Raw genomic sequence first — 19,780 nt, 5'->3', positions numbered from 1 at the left:
TAAAAGGTTTCCACCAGGACATTGCTACAATGGAAAAATGATATCAGGGCAATTGGAATCCGTCAATGCTTGCTGACTACTGTTGGACACTGCAGTGTGATGCACCGGTCATTGAATACAAATAAAAATCAGAAGTAAAACACTTTTAATTATGTTGAACTTAGTAGCTTTTAGAAACCTGAAAGCAATTAAATGCGTTATTGCTGGTAAACAGTTAACTGTCTATTTCTCAGAGTTTCTTCGTGGTGAAGCAAAACCAAAACTATATTTGTGCATACCCACCAGGTACCTGTCACAATCAACAAAACTTTTCAGGAAGCAAAACTTTACTAAAAAATTGTTGTGCAGTGAAATCAACAATTAGGCAAAAGTTTTGATTTTTTAAATGATTTATTGCATTATTCTTTAATTATACTTGAATTATAATATTATTTTGTAATCCAGATTATTGCCTGTGTGGGACAGCAAAATGTAGGAGGTAAATGAATTCCTTTTGGATTCCGAAAGCGAACCCTTCCACACTTTATTAAGGATGATTATGGACCAGAAAGTAGAGGATTTGTTGAGAATTCTTATCTGGCTGGTCTAACACCATCAGAGTTTTTCTACCATGATATGGGTGGTAGAGGATTTTTAATTGATTCTGTTGTAAAACAGCAGAAACAGGTGACTTTCAGATAGTCAAATCTTGTGAAATTTTACTTTACGTTGTGTCAAACCAACTATATTATACTCTTTCTAAACTAAAAGACTCTATAATAGGTAAAAATCATTTCCATATTTTTATAGCATTACAGTAAAATGTTTTCAAATTTACTCTGAACTGTGTTATGACTGTGTAAAATAAGATCTATGGTGAGTAAATGAAAGGTATGATAACTGGGAAAGTTTAGCAATAAGTTAATACACTGTTTAATTACACTATGTAACAAAATGTTTACTTTTTGTTGTTCCTGGGCAGAACGTGTTATTTCCCAATTGTATATGCCTGAAGTAAATGGAAAAGACCTATTTTTCTCTTCAAACTTTGCTTTTGTTACCTGGGAGCATTTTACAAAAACATGATGGCAGACTGTATTGGGGGGCTGATACGTGAAAGTAATTTATATTACAGTCACAAATCTGGAAAAGTGATTCACTTCTTAACATATTTGTTCACTTTGTATAACTTTAGTATAGATACATGTAAATCTTGATTCATATATTGTTTTATTCAGACCTTATGCAAATGAAAATGTGCAAATTTGCTTGTTTTTACATAGAAAATAGGTTAATTTTTAAATTTCATTATCCAGGTCACAAAAGCAAAGTTTGAAGGAAATAATGGCCATTTTCTGTACTTTTACAACATAACCAATTAAGAAATAACCCATACTACCCAGGAACAAAATTTATGTTACGTAGTGTTATTTATACATTGGATTGTAAAATTGTATTTTGATTGTCCTGTGATTCCAGTAACTGAAAAAAAGTGTGGGGGAAGACTTCTAAAGGATGATATTAAGTGTTTAAATAACCAAGTGACTAGAATTGGTATGAAAGTGGTGTTTGCTTTTAACTTCAAGAAATGTTGGGGTATTAAAAACCAGAGGTTGTTTAATAACATTATATTTTGTACTAATTTGAATCTCTTCGTAAAAATAAAGGATTTACAAGTGAGTAAAAATTCAATAGGAAAAGATGAAAAACTGTTTTAGCTCTGTCAAAAACCCCCGTCTCTTCCCCATTTTGCTAAAGAGATAAATTTACAATTGATTACCCTTTCAACCTTGTTTGTTTTTCTACTTTTGTTAGAAGTTCTAATATTGAATTTGTTACTTAAACAGGCCAAATTACCAAACATTTGGTGATGAATTGTCTTGGATTCTAACTGTAGCATTGTTAAGACTGTTTTCAATAAACAACCTTACATAAGCACAAAAAACTCCACCACTGACACAGCAGTAGAAACAGTGTTTTGATACTTGTGGTGAGCAGAACACAGATATCTCCTTTCTGTTGCATTCTGCTTAACTTCAGATCAACAAGTACAAAAGCACAAGCTAATGTTGGTATAATATATAAATTGTTTTTCAACATAGACAAAAATTAAGTAAAGAACAGAAGTATCTGAGCGAGAGAAATAACAGACAAAGAACACCAAATGTATTTTCTAAGATATTTGAATAATATTAGGTATGTTTCAAAACCATCTTCAAGAACCAAGGCAACAGTAGCTGTTGCTTTTAAAAGTAGAATGTTTTGATTTTACATTTAGTTTTCCTGTTATTCCTTTTGGAGATTCTTTGCCCTCTCCTTTCGTTTTCCTCATGTTAATTTTATTTCGGTGATTTTCCTGCTGTTGTCGTTTTCTTACTGACTGTATTTATTGCAGTCGAACGAACTTTATGCTTTACAGTTGCAAGTGAAAGTAAACGTAGGATAATTATCTCATGCTTCCATGATGTTCTAAATAATAATTATTGTTTAATCTTCAAACTGAGAAATAAGTACAGCAAATAAATAATCTGTTTTAGGTCAGAAATGGAAAATATTGTATGGAAAGAGAAAAGAACCATGAATAACTTCTAGTTGAGAAAGGTTTTTGTTTCCATGGGAGGAAAAGCTTGATCTGTGGCTACTATGCCTTAATTTTTTAAAGGTATTTACGACGTATCTTTACCGAGGATGTAGTGAGAGACTTGATGGGCAGTGTCACTGCACTCAGTGAGTAGAGAAAGAATGGGAAAAACTGAAACATGACAGGGAATTATTGAGAGCCATTTTTCCCACAGGTGATAGTAAGGTAAATACATTTCATTCAGTACAGGTTTAACATTTGTACTTATGACACAACTCGCATGGTTAATAACACAAATGTTTTATTATAGTTGTCACTAATTCTAGTTATGTATTTGTACGTATAACTTTTTTGACATAATGCTAAATTGATCAAAAAAGTGGTATATATATTTTCCTTTTATAAATGTTCAAATTATGTTTTTATCATGTAAATTAAACGTTAATAAGGAAAGTAAATTTAAAGTCCACTTTTCTAAGAGAACCTCATGATAGGTTCCTTTGATATCCAGACTTTTTAAAATCCTATCTGACTAGTGAGCATTTTTCAGGTTTGAAGTGCACACTTGTATATCACATTTTAAAATTTAAGTAAAAATAAAATGTTAAATATTTCATTAATATTTTGTCATTTGTATGATTATTTTGTGTAATTTACAAAGTAAAATAATGTTACAATTTTAATGTCTGTGCAGTATTCAGGAGTCTTGCTTATAAAAAGAACGTATTTTTAAATTTTGTTTTTTATAATATTTCTGTCTTGTCTAAAGTATAAATTCATATTTTATTGGAATCCATCATCCCTTTAGAGCAGGGTTTCCCAGACCTTTATGAGTTGTTAACTCTTAGAATAGAAATGAAAGCTCATTGTTAAAAAACATCAATATATAATCAACTTGTATTCATCAGAATACAATCATTAGGAAACATAAAATTAGGAAAGAAATAGACTTTTATTTTATCTAATGAGATAGATGGGAATATTAAGCTGTTGGTTTTTGGTTTTTGAGTTTTAAGTCTCTGCATTCTTCAATGTTGAGCCTGTTTCTCTGTTTGCTCAGAAGACTGTTCATATGGCTAAGTTCTGCTTAGAAGACACCCAAACCTGGAAAGGTGTTGGGTGATTGGTTGAGTGCTTAAGTCAGCCTTACCGTAGGGACCATTTTCAATCCCTTCCCCCATCGACTTCTTCAAGCACTTTGGGGAAACCCAGCTTTAGAGTATAATTATCCATGGTGTATGTGGGTATCCCTTCTGTGTTTGTGATTTCATAGCTATAGCTCATTGTTACTATCCCAATGAGAAGAGAATAACTACTAATAAACTTTCTTATAATTTAAAATAACTACAGGCAATATTTAAGTATTATTGGATAGTGTATTTTGAATTGTTACATTAGTGTAAATGAAGTGATCTGAGCAGTAAATTCAAGAAAGTAAACAGGAATTAATAGGAAATTTAGAAGACTTGAGAATGAGTCATGGATCTGGGATTATTTTTTTAATTTCTAAGAATATTTATTTGTTAAATTATAACTGACAGCTACAGAAATTTGTTTCTACAACTCTATGTAATGTAAGCTTACTTAGGTTCATAAGTCTTATATGGACCAAAAATATATTACCATTACTAATCCTTATTTAGGCCTGGCATGGCCAAGCACGTAAGGCGTGCCACTCGTAATCCGAGGGTCACGGGTTCGCGCCCCCGTCGCGCCAAACATGCTCGCCCTTCCAGCCGTGGGGCGTTATAATGTAACGGTCAATCCCACTATTCGTTGGTAAAAGAGTAGCCCAAGAGTTGGCGGTGGTTGGTGATGACTAGCTGCCTTCCCTCTCGTCTTACACTGCTAAATTAGGGACGGCTCGGTGCAGTGGGCTAACAACCTACTCACTTGAATACTTGTTGAAGAATCCGCAAGCGATTGTGGCCCTATGTTCCTAGATGGAATCTCATGGTGACAACTAACTAACTAACTAATCCTTATTTATTGAATATTGTTATTTATGTTTATCTTATTTAAACAACTGTTTATGAAAAATAAATTATTTAGCAATTGATCTTGATAAAAATTTAGGTAAAAAATCACTATCCCTAGTATGACAAAGATATGGTGAAGCTATGTTAATCAGAGAGTTCCTCGGTTACTAAATATGTCTTTGTTAGTTTTTGCTGTGTTTTTGCAATTCGGTTAAGGATTTCCACTTTTGAGAATGGAAACTTGAGGGATATCATTGACATCTTTCTTGTCTGGAAATACTTGTTTTTATTGTGTTTGAAGTAAAATACTGCAATACCAATATAAGTGATAAATGTCTCAATATCACGTTTACTCGGACAGGTATTTCTACCTTATAATCTCTAGAGAATGATCTGGAGTACACAGAAAATTTTCCATGTGAATCAGAGAGCCCCTACAGATTTAAGTCAATTGAAAGTGATAACAGGTATTTTCTTTTCAATTATATTGAAATTATGTCTCTCTGTGTATGTAATTTTAAAAATAAATATTAACAAATTATAGCTTGTATTTCTGAAGGAAATCATATGGTTAATTTGAAATGTTTAAGTGAAACATGTTACAGTATGCTTCAGTTTGTAATTCCATTTACAGTTTATAATTGTAGAAATTTTGTTAACTATTATTCTAATTCTGATGAGTATTGTTGATAGAAGGAACAGCAAGTGGACAAGATGGAAGATGATGTGTTTCTTCGATGTATAGAAGCAAATATGTTGAGTGACATGACACTGCAAGGCATAGAATCTATCACTAAGGTTAGATGAAACTATAAATGTCATAATATCTTTGGACACTTTTTTAATGAATATTGATCACATAATTTTAAACATTTCTTTCTGTTAATTAGTGATGCACATGAAACATTTCCTACATACTATGTATTTAAATTCTTCTAAAAAGTTCTTGACACTAAGATATATAGTTTGATTTTAAGATTTTGACATCAGGCATGTTTCAGTTTTATTAAAAAATACCAATTTTTCACTTTTCCATATAACACTTTGCTGCTCCAACCTGTACATTTTGGATTTTATACCTATAAAATGTTTTGAGTTTAACACAAATTACACACTTATACTTTAGATATTATTAAACTTATAATCTCAAATCTTTAAATCAGTTCTATTGATCATGTTTATCACCAACTAAAAGAGCAAATTCTACATTACAGTAAGAATGTGATCATTAATTTTGTTCTTTCCATTCTATAATTTTCCATTGAATCTCAATGAATTTGAACTGAAGATGCTGCTCTAGGAAGTAATGAAAGTTTATAAACCTTTTTTGTAGGCTAGTTAGAAAGCCAAGTAGATTACAATAATTTTATTCATTTAATTTAGTGAGTGATATATTTGTAGTTTTATAAAATTCATATTTGAAAGTTACATGAATTATTTGTTTGGACAACAAGTATTGTAGGAAAAGAACAGAATTAAACAAGCAGATATTTGACTTCATTCTAACTTAAAGCCAAAATAAGTTCTGCATTTCTTGCTTTTATGTATGTCGGTTATTATTTATTTAATCAAAGTTAAGTTAGATATTGAAACTTAAATTTTAACTTTCACTTCAAGTACTGCTCATACATAATGTTCTTGGGGCTTATCTTTGACTGTAAGCTGACCTTTATACCACATCAAGCAGCTACGGGTCAAATGTACAAGAGCACTGAACATCCTTTGTGTCCTCTCTTCCACTGCTTTGGTAGAGAATCAGTGTTCTATGCTAAAGATATATTGTGCTCTTATTCAATTGAAACTAGACTATAGAGCACTGGTCTAGGGTTCTGCCAGGACCTTGGCCTTGAAGATGCTGGACCCCATTCATCATCAGGGACTTTGTCTCTGCACCAGGGCTTTCCACACTTTCCCAGTTCAGAGTTTTGTACACAGAGTCTCATGAACCTTCTCTTCACCTCTGCCATTTACAATTGTCTTTACTATATGCTTCGAAACTTCGATCAGCATCCCACCTGGGGTAGTGTTTTCCTGCCTCGGTAAACCTCCGTTTTCAGAGGAGATGATCTGCTATTTCTCCTTTTGGCCTTCGTATCCAGTCACGGTTGGATGAATTGGGTCTGTCCTTGGTTAACATTTCTGTATCCACTGGTCATTTCACCCCACCATGGCTTATTACAATCCCCAAATGTAACCTTTTTTAAGTCACCTGAAAAAGCAGATATTCCCAATTGGAAATACTGTCTGTTATTTGCTGAACATCATTCGATACATCCTTCCATTCCCATTTATACAGATTGATCGAAATCAGATGACTCTGTGGGCTCTGCCATTGCTTTCCGTGACTTGGTTGTTACATACAGAATCCCCTCTACAATTTCTGTGTTCAGTGCTGGATTGTACACCATTTCTCTTGTCCTGGATCACTAGAAGCTATGCAGTACACGAACTGTACTATTTATATCGATTCACTTAGCTCTCTGTTAGTCCTAGAACCACTTCATGTCATTTCTCACCCTGTTCTCACCAATGATCAAAATCAACTAGCAATTTCTATTTAACATCTACTTCTATTCAGTTCTTCTGGATACCAGGGCATGTTGGTATTCGTGGGAATGAGCTTGCCGACACCTCGACTAAGTCCGTCTGCTCTGGCACTATCACTGCTGTGCCTGTTCCATACATGGACTATGGTCCTATATTCAAGACCCAGCTCTGTGCCATTTGGCAGTCGACTCGAAGCAAGCAACATGAAAACAAGCTTTTCCAAATAAAACCCTCTATTGGACTTTGGCTGTCTTGCTTCTGTAAGGATCAGAAAGAGAAAATTTTCCTAACTAAACTACGTATTGGTCACAGTTTTTTTAACTCTCATTTTCTTTTATTTGGGACTGATGCACCAATGTGTTGTCTGTGTAACATTCAGTTCACAATAAGCCACATTTTACTGTCTTGCCATCATTACAACTGTCAACACCATTTTAATCGTGTTTTGTCCCAAAGTTTATCCATAATGTTAGACAGTGTTATTGGTGATGATGACACTGTCCACCTTAGAAATGTTTTTAGTTTTTTAAATGCCACTAATAGTTTTAAAGCTGTTTAAGTTTTTTTAATTTATACATTAGACCTTTTTTAATGAGATTCCGTTTTAAGAATTAAAGTACATCTAATTTAATTTGAAATTAGAAAACAGTCATAATGTCAAATAACTTGAAACCACGACTGGAAAGGCCAACTTCAGGTGACTAATGCTGGTTTTTGAAGTTACCCACAAGTCATCCTGGTGAGTTATAATTATTACAGTTATGCTACAGAACTTCCTTTACAAGTTGTATTACTCTAATTTTTCTCTTACTGCTGTAAACTAGATATTAAAATTGTATTTAATGTTATTTATGTTTTTTAATTCCAAAATATTTTTTTTTGTTTTACCTTAAATTCCTTTTATGAATTTTAATAATTTTACTTTACTTTTAATTTTTTACCATACGTTTGGTGCAGAACGCCTAGTTGCTTTGCACCATAAAACACCAAATCAACCAACCAACCAACCAACCAGTGCACAGGAAAAATATTTGGCACATATCTTTGAGTGGTGATCCATCCCATCACTCCACGTGCACACTTGCACACACACTTAAGGCGGAAAGGAGAATGGATGGGTGATTTACTGATATTCTAGCTATAAACTGACACACACTTTTGTCAAATAGTGGTTTAGATGGAAGAGGTTCAACCAATGTTATATAATTAAATAAATTTGTAATTTTATACTGTTTATTTCATTGATTTATAGAAAGAAGATTCAAAATTGAATTAATTATTCAGAATTGAAGTTGGGTACGTATTTTATTCTTTTCTACTTATCACTGAATCAGCAATATAATTCAGCTCTTTAGCAGAAGTATTGAGATAGTATTTTCTACGCTAGAATGTACATGAAATAGACTAATTTCTAACTATAACAAAAAAATAAAGCAAAAGGGAATCCCCAATATCTTCTGCCCTTGAAATTCTTTTAAGCAGGATTAGAGTAAATGAATCTGTGGGATGTTTTTTTATCTTTTTTATTAGCTATATTTTTTGTGCACCATCAAAACAAAGTGTGGGTTGTGTGTATACCCAATTCAATCTTATTACTCATCAGGATGGACTTCTGCCAGTCTACCCTTAAGTTGAAGTTTTGGCTGGACTAGATAGAGTAAACTAAACTGAGGCCTTGGGCATGGTCAAATACAACAGTCAGAAAGGATTTGACCTTCTAAGTCAAATTGTAAATAGACCTCAAATTGATCAAGAGCTATGAGCTAAAAGTCTGCTTGAAAAAATTTGGAACCATTTTATGAGCTGATAAGAAATCTTTGTGTTACAGCCTATTTTATTTATATTTCTATGCCATTGAGTTGTTTTTTCTTGGTTAATAATTTTCTTCCTACTAGCATAAGCTCAGTAGATTGTTGTTAAACAGTTCCTTTTAACAGGTGGATATTCTGCTGGATGTGGCTTCTCATTCAGAAGTGGACACATTGAAAGGAGTGTCAGAGAATATTATGCTTGGAAAACTAGAAAGAATGGGTACTGGTTGCTTTGACTTTATGCTGGATGCTGAAAAATGCAAATATGGTATTGAGATCCCTATGAATTTGCCTGGAATGGGACCAGTTGGTAAATCAGAGCCGAAAATAAGAGTGTAATTTTTTGATCATTTATGTGACAACCATAGCTTAGTGCAAATAAGAAGGAACTAAGAAAGCTAGTAACAGCTAATATGTAGCTAGTGGATAATTATGTGAAACAAATATCTGTAAACATTACATACTAATGGCAAAGAACCTAATTTTCTTACTATATTAGAATTGTAATACTGTGCATGAAAGTTTCAGTATCTGTGTGAGACTATGTCTGAAAAGAACTTGTAAAATTTTGTATTTTTGAATGTTATAAGCTGGTTTGTGAGTAAAAAGTTGATTATATTACATTTATTTATCAATGTTTGTTATAAATTAGTATATTTAGAATTTGTAAATCACTAATTCTAGTAGTGGCCTACCTTTTATTTGCCATGTTTAAGGAAGTAGTATTTCCTGTTATTGGTAATGTATAGCACATGTTTACAAGGATCAGTGTTTGTGTCATACGTTTACATGTAAACTTTTGAACAACTACACTTTATTTTCCTTTGGCCAGGATTTGATACTAATATTAATGAATAATAAAAAATAAATAATATTAATTATTTAAAAATAATGGAATCAATAGGAAGAACTAGAAGAATTAGAAAACAAACTAAAACAAATCAGTATTCCAAAATCACCTTTTTATATTAATAACATGACTGAGTGACAGACAGCAATAATTCACTACTTCGTGACTCAGTTTATGTAGCTTATGAGAGGTATTTATCTACTATTTAGGTTATGAGAGTTAATCTTATATACAGATGTATAAATAATTGTATTGTAAGAAGTTTATGTTGAAGATCTCTCTGTTATTGGAATTTAAAATAGTCATTTATTTACCTCAAAGTAATCACAATCCTGTCTACACCCCTTTGATATGGATTCCTGTACATGGTGAGGGACCTCCTAGGGAAGGTTCTGTTTTTCAGTTTACCTCCTCTGTGATCTAAACATCCACTCACATTTTTGCCGTGCATGGTGATCTGTGAAGGGGTGGAGAGGATCCTGGTTGTTGAGAGGTCAAACCCTAAACACCACTTTGCCCTTGAATTCCTGTAGATGAGCAACTTTGGGTCAACTGGGTGGTTCATTTTGGGCTAGGGTCAATGAAGTACTAGTGTTAAATGTTTTCAGCTGGTGTTATGGTCATTGTATCTGATGCTGGTGTTTGGGTATAGTGCTTATGAAACAATGGTGTTCTGCAATGTCATTGTTTGGCACTGTAGTGCGTCCCCTTGTAGGGCTGTGTGGTTGGTTTGGTCAGTGGACACTGAAAAGTAGCTTCTTTATTATGGATAACCCTCTTTCTGAAAAAAATAAATAGAAAGGAAAAAAATGAAGAAAAACAGATCATTGGAAAATGACCACTTATGAATGACTCTTGTACTGCATTTCAATTTCTGATTATTCATTCCTTATCTGTGAAATTCTTGAGGAAGGTGTCTCCATTTTTCATTCAAAAGGGATTAGAAGGACTTGGTGGTTCTCCAAAGTCAGTAAAGAAGTTGCGCTCTAGAGATATTTTGGTGGAAACATCTTCTCCACAGCACACCAAACTCCTCTTGAAATCAAAAGCCATTGGCGATTTATCCATTGAGGTTATTTCCCAAGCAACCTTGAATTCTTCCAGAGGACTTATAATTGAGAAGGATTTAAAGAATATTCCCAAGTTGGAAATCCTTGTATGTTTTAACAGCCAAGGCATTACTGTAGTGCACCGAATCTTCACTCATAAAGACAGAATTACGGACCCTACCAATGTTCTGATGTTAATGTTTACATCACCTCCTCCTCCTGTCACAGTCAAAGCAGGTTATCTGAACTGCAAGATATGACCTTACATTCATAACACTCTCAGATGTTTCCAGTGTCAACAGTTTGGTCGCGCAAAAACATAATGTCGTAGTTCTTTGATATATGCTCGTTGTGGTGTAAAGACCACGATGCTTACGAGTGCAACCTGCAACCACACTGTGTTAACTGTACTGGCCCACACCTCTCTTACTCTGTTTCTTGCCCTAAATGGGTAGAATATAAAGGGATGCAATGCTTAAAGACTGTTAATAGTGTCACATACCCATAGTCTTGGAAATTATTGTCCTCAACTCCATCTTGAACATATGCTGCTGCACTCCATTCCACTATCACAGTGGGAGTGCAGACAGATGTTTCCGTGCCTCCAACATAGTTGTTTGCAAAACATCTTAAGAATTTTGAGCCCTCCATAATTAAAAAGGTTGATGCATCTATGTCTACTACCGTTTCTGTCCCTGCCAATCCTTTCAGTGGCTGCACAGTTTCAATTCCTTCAGGTTCAAGTGTTCAACTTGGATCCATCCTTTTCTGCAGCCCTGAGAAGTAAATTGACCATTCATTCATGCCCTCAGTCATTGGAATCTTTGTCCACAGACAGAGAACTGCCTGCTCAACTTAGGGCAGGATCCATGGAAGTTGATAGATCTTCGTTCAATAAAGAAAAAACGTGGTCACACACAGAAGACCTCCTCACCACATCTTTCTCCACATAAATAACAATGGCCACTCTTATCCAGTGAAACTGTCGAGGTTTTCGATCAAATATAAATGACATTAAGGATTTAATTGATTCTTACCATCCCTTGTGCCTCTCTCTCTGCAGGTAACATTTCTGAAACCTGCTGATACAGTCACCTTTTGGCAATTTTCCTTGTACAGAAACGACAGGTCATGTAATGGATGAATGCATGATGGGGTAGCATTGTTAGTTGATTAGCATGTGCCCACCCTGTGTTTGTCACTTGATACACCCTTGGAGGCTATAGCCATCCATGTTTCCTTGGGTCTTACCATCACTATTTGTTCTCTCTACCTACCTTTTGAAGAGCTTTATAATGAGGTAGACCTTGATGCCCTCACTGAGGAGTTACCATCCCCCTTTTTACTATTGGGGGATTTTAATGGATATAATCCCCTATGGTGTGGTGCAAATATTGATGGGAGGGGCCATGATGTAGAGCATATGTTCTTGGACCACAATCTGTCTCTCTTAAATACTGGTTCTAATACTTATTTTCATGCACCTAGTCAATCTTTTACTGCTATAGATCTTTCTATCTGTTCGTCTTCACTTTTCACTTACTTTCCTTGGAGTGTCGACAGTAATCCACAGGGCAGTGATAATTTTCCTGTTATTTTGAGAGAGAGACTGGCCGTGGCCAATGTCATCCGACCTGCGTGCCTTGATGGAACTTGAACCACGCTAACTGGCTTTTTTCATTGCTCTTTCAGAACTTGGTTGTGTGCAAGCCATTGATAAATGACTGTGTGGCAGCAGTAACTGACTGTATTATCCAGGCAGCTGCTCAGTGTATTCCTTAAACCTTGACATGTTTCCCACAGTATCCTCGTCCTTGGTGGAATCCTGCCTGCCATATGACAAGATAGCTCAAAAATGGGTGTGGAATATCTTTTGTAAGTATCCCACATTTTCAAACTGCATTGCATTTTAGCAGGCCTGTGCTCATGCTCGGCAGGACAGCCGTCAAAGTCAGGAGGAACTTTGGATTAAATACACCTCTAGCATTTCTTCTACTACCAGTTCCAAAGTTATATTGGACAAAATTTGAAAGGTTAGTGGCCAGTATAATTCTGCCCCCTTTTGACCTTGTTCTTTGATGTCCAGGAAGTTGTTGATGCTCAGACATCACCAATATTCTTGGCAAAAGCTTTTCTTGTGCATATAGCACTTCTGCTTCATTTTCCGTCTTCTTAGCCATCAAATCAAGGGCAGAATGATCACCTCTTTCTTTTTGGGGTGATTGTCTCTATTACTATAATCTCCTCCTTACACTGGTTGAATTTAAACTTCCTTTACATCGGTCTGGCAGTACATCAGTTGGACTTGATGATATTCATTACAAAATGTTATACCATGTCTTTCTTGCCTCTCATGCTATTCTTCTAGTTGTTTTTAACTGGATCTGGCAGGAGAATGTTTTTCCTGATGCTTGGCACCATGCTAATGTACTACCTTTTCCTAAACCTGAGAAGGTTCCCAAGATTCCTTTGAACTACTGTCCAATTGCTTTGACGAGCCGTCTCTGTAAGATCTTAGAGGATGGTTAATGCTTCTCTTGTTTGGTTCTTTGAATCAAACAACTTCTTCTCACTCACTCAGTGTGGGTTCTGAAGACAGTGCTTTATTATGATCACCTGATTCGACTTGAAACATCAATCAGAGAAATTTATCTCAAGCGACAGCATTTTGTTTCTTATTTTTTTACCTTGAGAAAGTGTATGATATAATGTGGAGATATATTATCTTGCGACACCTCCACCTGTATGGGTTGCATGGTAATTTACCAGTTTTTTTATTAAACATTTTTTAATGAATCAGCAATTACAGGTCCATGTGGGTTCGACACTTTCTCATTCTTTCCTACAAAAACTTTGAGTCCCTCAGGGCTGTGTCTTGAGTGTCACTTTTCATTATAAAAATTAATGCCATCAGTAGACAACTGTTTCCTATGGCTGCAAATGGTCTCTTTGTCAATGACTTCCACATCTCGTGTCAGTTGTCAAATATGAGGTATACTGAGCGGCAGCTACAATCTTCCATCAATCATTTACTGAAGTGCACCACAGAAAATGGTTTAACCTTTTTTTCTCTGAAACTGTTTGCATCTACTTTTGCCATCAACGGGGTATTCATCTTGATCTTGAACTCCGTATTGATGAAGTTGTGCTTCCTGTGGTCTCTGAAAAATTTCTTAGGGCTTATCTTTGACTGTAAGCTGACCTTTATTCCACACATCAAGGAGCACTGAACATCCTCAGTGTATTCTCTTCCACCTCCTGGGGGGTGGGTCAATGTTCTATGTTAAATATATCATGCCCTAATTCGATCAAAACTATACTATAGGTTTCTGGATTTTGGATCTGCCAGGATAAAGGCCCTTCACACGTCTCCAGTCCAGGGTTTGTACACGGAGTCCCACGAAGCCCCCTCTATACTTTCGTCGTTTACAACTGCCTTTAATATATGCTTCAAAACTTTGATCTTTACCACAGTATCCGACATGAGGTTGTGTTTTCCTTTCTCAGAGGATCACAATTTTTCACAATAGACGGTCTGCCATTGTTCCTTTTATTCTTCGTATCCAGTTGCAGTTGGATGAATTGGGTCTATCTGTGGATAACATAGCAGTATCCACAGATCAGCTCATCCCACCATGGCTAATTACTATCCCCAGATGTGATCGTTCTTTGAGTAATCTGAATAAGGCAGATACTCCTGATTAGAAGTATCGCCTTCTATTTGCTGAACATCATTCGATAATCCTTCTATTCCCATTTATACAGATAGATCGAAATCAGATGACTCTGTGGGCTCTGCCATTGCTTTCCGTGATTTGGTTATTACATACAAAATCCCCTCTACAATTTCTGTGTTCAGTGCTGTATTGTACACCATTTCTCTTGTCCTGGATCACTAGAAACTATGCAGTACACGAACTGTACTATTTATATCGATTCACTTAGCTCTCTGTTAGTCCTAGAACCACTTCATGTCATTTCTCACCCTGTTCTCACCAATGATCAAAATCAACTAGCAATTTCTATTTAACATCTACTTCTATTCAGTTCTTCTGGATACCAGGGCATGTTGGTATTCGTGGGAATGAGCTTGCCGACACCTCGACTAAGTCCGTCTGCTCTGGCACTATCACTGCTGTGCCTGTTCCATACATGGACTATGGTCCTATATTCAAGGCCCAGCTCTGTGCCATTTGGCAGTCGACTCGAAGCAAGCAACATGAAAACAAGCTTTTCCAAATAAAACCCTCTATTGGACTTTGGCTGTCTTGCTTCTGTAAGGATCAGAAAGAGAAAATTTTCCTAACTAAACTACGTATTGGTCACAGTTTTTTAACTCTCATTTTCTTTTATTTGGGACTGATGCACCAATGTGTTGTCTGTGTAACACTCAGTTCACAATAAGCCACATTTTACTGTCTTGCCATCATTATGACTATCGACAACATTACCATTTTAGAGAGGTTTATTCATAACTTTAAACAATGACATTGGTAATGGTGACACTGTCCACCTTACAAATGTTTTAAGTTTTTCAAAGGCCATTGACCTTTTTAACACTATTTATGTTTTTAATTCATAAATTGATCCTGTTTTTAATATGATTCATTTTGAAATATAACTAGTTTGATATGAAATTAGAAAATTGCTGTAACATCAAATTACTTGAAACTGGAAAGGCTAACTTCAGGTGTCTAACACTGATGTTTGAACTTACCCATTACTCATCCTGGCAGGTTATGATGATTAAAATTATGCTACAGAAAGACCTTTAAAACTAGTATTACTTTAGTTTGTCTGTTACTGATGTAAACAAGATATAAATATTGTATTTAATGTTATTTGTGTTTTTTAATTCAAAAATTAAACTGTTTTGTTTTACTTTGATGCCTTTTTACAAATTTTAATAATTTTACTTTACTTTTAACTTCTTACCGGACGTTTGACATAGATAGCCTTGTTGCTTTTCACCATAAAATGCCAAACCAACCAAACAAATATATACATACAAAGAAATTAATACTACAAGACATAAGTTTCATATTTAGTAGATGGTGAAACTCTGATGGAGTCCTTGGCGTCTTTAAATTATTACTGGCGTAATAATGTACAAATGAAAATAGTCTATGCACTATTTTCACATTTTTACATCACTTTAAGAGTGTTCAAATAAAGGTACAAAGTCATTTTTGTTGCTGAAAGTTATTTTTAGATAATAATCACAATGAATATTGTACTTAGGTGTCTCTGCTAGACTTTGAAGTTATGTTTTAAGTTTTGGATTGATTGAAATGTTAAATTTCCTTTTTAAAATCCTGTGAAATATGAAAATACATACCAGTAGATCAATTCTATTTGTTTCATTCATTATTTAAAAAAAAAACTCAGTGTATAAGTTACTTGAAAATTGAATCAGGCTGCCCTCACTCTGTTGCTTCCCATTTTTACTCTTATTACCTTTGGATGGGTACTTTCTCCTTTGAGGGTAAAATTACACCATTTAATTAAAAATAATAATTTTTGTAGTCCTCCCATACATTTAATGCCTGACTGTTGCTTTGCAGTATAGAAGTACAGTCCATTTCAATCTGTTTTATGTGAGTGTACTGGTCACAAAAATTCTGTGTGCCCTTTAATATAGTAACAGTTAAAGGGTTAAAAACATAAAACTTCAAAAGAACTGGAATTTCAACCATGTATTTTTTTCAGCTTCCTGCAAATAAAATCATTAGTGTATATTAGTAAAATCTGTACAAAATAACACTAATGTGGTGGAAAATTACGTGTCAACAACTTCTGCTACACTTATACATTTCTTAAAGTTTTTGTATTATTATATACTTTATTTCAACTATTATTATGCATATAGTTAAATTCAAAGTATTTTAAAACTTGTATGTATATTAAACAGAATCTTGAGATTGACAGTACCACAAGAAAACAAAAGCTGGTTTGCTTATAATTTTGGTAGAGAAAAGGTTATTTTATTTACCAGTGATTGTGTATTTGTATATAGTGTTTCTCAGATTAAATTTCTTGGTATTTTTATGCCACAAATATTATGGGATCACAGCACAAAGTGCACAATAAAATAGTTAACATGTATTGAAGTAGCAGCATTACTGTATTTATTCTTACTTTATTAAATTTTCAGTATTAATGTATTTAAAAGTTCATTATGTAATTTTTGTTGCCGTGTTACTCAGCAGTGATAAACTTCTGTTTTTATTTAACATTTTTATAAAGTAGTTAACCATTATAAATGTGTACTAGTTGTTCTGTGTAAAATATGAATAAGTTGTAGTTTTAATCTAACAGATTTTATCTTAGTTGTTATTGATAACTTTCACCATTAAGTTGTGTACATTTACTTGGCAGGTTTAACATTGTGTATGGGTTATGTGGTAAGAAACAATACTATTATCACTCTCGTTCTATTAAGAATGTAAGAGTATCACTGTATATATGTAAAAAATGGCTGGTATGGGAAGAGAAAGCTCTATGTAGAGGAGAGAACAACGTTTCGACCTTCTTCGGTCATCGTCAGGTTCATAAAGAAAGAAAGAGAAAATTGACCGATAGCTGACCACATGTTTGAAGGAGGTTGTGTAACTGAGTATCGGAATGTAGAGGGCGGTGTTAGATGTTTGAATATATAATTTTATTTATTTTATTATTTTAATATAGGTATAGAGGCGTTCCTTTATATTGGTTTATTTTGTTGTTGGTTGTTGTGTAAGTAAGGCTTTTTTAATTTTGCGTTTATTTCTTTATTTAGTATTTGGGTGTTTTCTATAGTTATGTTGTATTTATTTGATTTGCAGTGTTTGAAAATGTGTGAAGGTAACTTTTTGTGTTCTTTGAATCTGGTTTCCATTTTTCTACTTGTTTCTCCAACATAGAAGTTATGTCAGTTATCACATTGTATTTTATAAATAATGTTGGTGTTGTGTTTGTCAGTGTAGATTTTACATAGTATAGACCTTAGTTTTGTGACTGGTGTTTGAATAAATTTGGTATCAACTGTCATGTCATATTTTGTTACTAGTTTTTACAAAATGCTGGTTATTTTTGTGCTGATATTGGGAATATATGGTATGCAGCAGTATATGGTTTTGTGATTTTTTAACTCAGGGGTATATTTACTTTTGTTAGTTGATTTTGTTTTTTGTCCAGGTATGTGCATATAATGTTTTCTTTGATTTGTGGAGAAAATTTATTGATGTTGATGAAGTATTGTTTTATTTTGTCTAATTCGTTGTTAATTTTATCTGGTGAGCATAGTAAGCACACCCTCTACATTCCTACACTCAATCACACAACCACCTTCAAACATGTGATCAGCTATTGGTCAGTTACCTTTTTCTTTCTTTGTGAATCTGATGATGACTGAAGAAGGTCGAAATGTTGTTCACTCCTCTACATAAAAGTTTTCTCTACCCATACCGGCCAGTTTTACTAATATATTTTTCTCTACAAGTGGGTTTTCTCATCATCACAGAGTATCACTGTGTTTCCAGGTGGTCCAGGTGTATTTTTGGAAGTGTAGGAAGCTCCACTTCCACCATGTTGCCCCAGATTATTCCATGGAATCAGGGGTCGACTCCATTCTATGCTAGTGATTGGTCCCCAGGTTTGGGTAGTGGAATGACTCCAGGAGCTGCTGGTTTTTCCCCCTCAAGTGATGTCAGTGGCTACAGTCCACGATACAGTCCAGCATGGTCTCCACAACCCAAATCACCTGCTTCTCCACACATACCCAGTCCAGCTGCTGCACTGTCACCAAGTTATTCTCCTCTTATGCTCTGATGTCTCCATCAATGCTCCACAGAGCCCAAGCTATTCACCAATATTACCTTCTTACTCTTCTACTAGCCCGAGCTACTCACCAACATCTCCAAATTACAGTCCTACCAGTCCAAGTTACTTCACTATTAGTCCTAGCTACTCTCCAGCCAGTCCAAGTTATAGCTCCACCAGCCTAGGATATTCCCCCATTTCACCTTCCTGTAGTCCCACTAGCCCTAGTTATTCACCCAGCTTACCCAACTACTCACCCCAAAGTCCATGTTACATCCCTGGATCTTCAAACTATTCTCCAAGTGGCTCCAAATATTCTCTGACCACTCCATCATACAGTCCAACCAGTCGAAGTTATTCTCCAGGGTCTCCACAGTACACACACTTCTCCTAAATACAGCCCTGGCTCTCCAACATCTCCACCCTACTCTTCCTCAAGTCCTACGTATTCACCTACCAGCTCTACATACACCCCAAAATCTCCAAAGTATAGTCCCACATCTCCAAAGTACTCCCCTACATCTCTCACCTATACTCCTAGTTCTTCTAATTATAGCCTCACAAGTCCCACATATTCACCATCCAGTCCTAAAGAATTAAATTACTCTCCTGCAAGTCCAGGGTACTCTCCTTCTTCACGAACAAGAAGTCCTTCCAGTACCACGATGGATTATGATGGTAACCGCTGATCATGAAACGTGTCTGGAACAATATTTGTTCATAACGTCTTTTGGAAAATGCTTAACAACTGTACACATTTTTATTCACATAAATATTGTGAAACTTTGAAGGTTATTACGTTGTATATTTGAAATATTTGCAGTGGTTGAATAGAAATAAAAAGTTAATTGTTTGGGAGCATTTTGTGTTCTTTTAAAGGATAGTGTTGGTAGATTGAAATAGCCTATACAAAAACTTTAAACCTAAAGACAGGAATATTGCAATAACAAATACACGTTTTTGTGTATATATACACGTAGCCGAAGTATTATTAATTTAGTGGGAGTTTTTTTGGTTTTTTTACATTCTAACATACCGTGAAAATACCTGTTGACAAACACGTGACTTACGACTCAAAACAAAACTGTGAAGTACATTTTTGGGTAATTAAAAAAATCTGGTAAAACGACTATTGGGAATACTCTAGACACTGGGGGTTTCCTTGTTCTGTTTGATAGTTTGCT

At 34.8% G+C, this 19,780-nt stretch overlaps 1 protein-coding gene across 4 annotated transcripts in view; it reads left to right on the top strand.

The window, feature by feature from the left end:
* Nucleotides 1-19,373, top strand: part of LOC143239796 (DNA-directed RNA polymerase II subunit RPB1-like) — a 77,544-nt gene extending 58,171 nt beyond the window's left edge. The window contains exons 1-3 of one of the 4 annotated variants that reach the window (XM_076481314.1): nucleotides 2,536-2,785; nucleotides 4,901-5,006; nucleotides 18,298-19,371. In XM_076481314.1, the coding sequence (XP_076337429.1) occupies nucleotides 4,928-5,006; nucleotides 18,298-18,605 (387 nt within the window). In that variant the 5' untranslated portion in view covers nucleotides 2,536-2,785; nucleotides 4,901-4,927 and the 3' untranslated portion in view covers nucleotides 18,606-19,371. Of the gene's footprint in view, nucleotides 1-2,535; nucleotides 2,786-4,900; nucleotides 5,007-18,297 lie in introns of those variants that run through there. The other 3 variants (XM_076481312.1, XM_076481313.1, XM_076481310.1) reach the window with 3 other exon arrangements.
* The last annotated feature ends 407 nt before the right edge of the window (nucleotides 19,374-19,780 follow it).

Source organism: Tachypleus tridentatus, chromosome 13, assembly GCF_004210375.1.
Source record: "Tachypleus tridentatus isolate NWPU-2018 chromosome 13, ASM421037v1, whole genome shotgun sequence".
Classification (NCBI taxonomy): Eukaryota; Metazoa; Arthropoda; class Merostomata; order Xiphosura; family Limulidae; genus Tachypleus; species Tachypleus tridentatus.
This window is presented reverse-complemented; position numbering and strand designations above follow the sequence as displayed.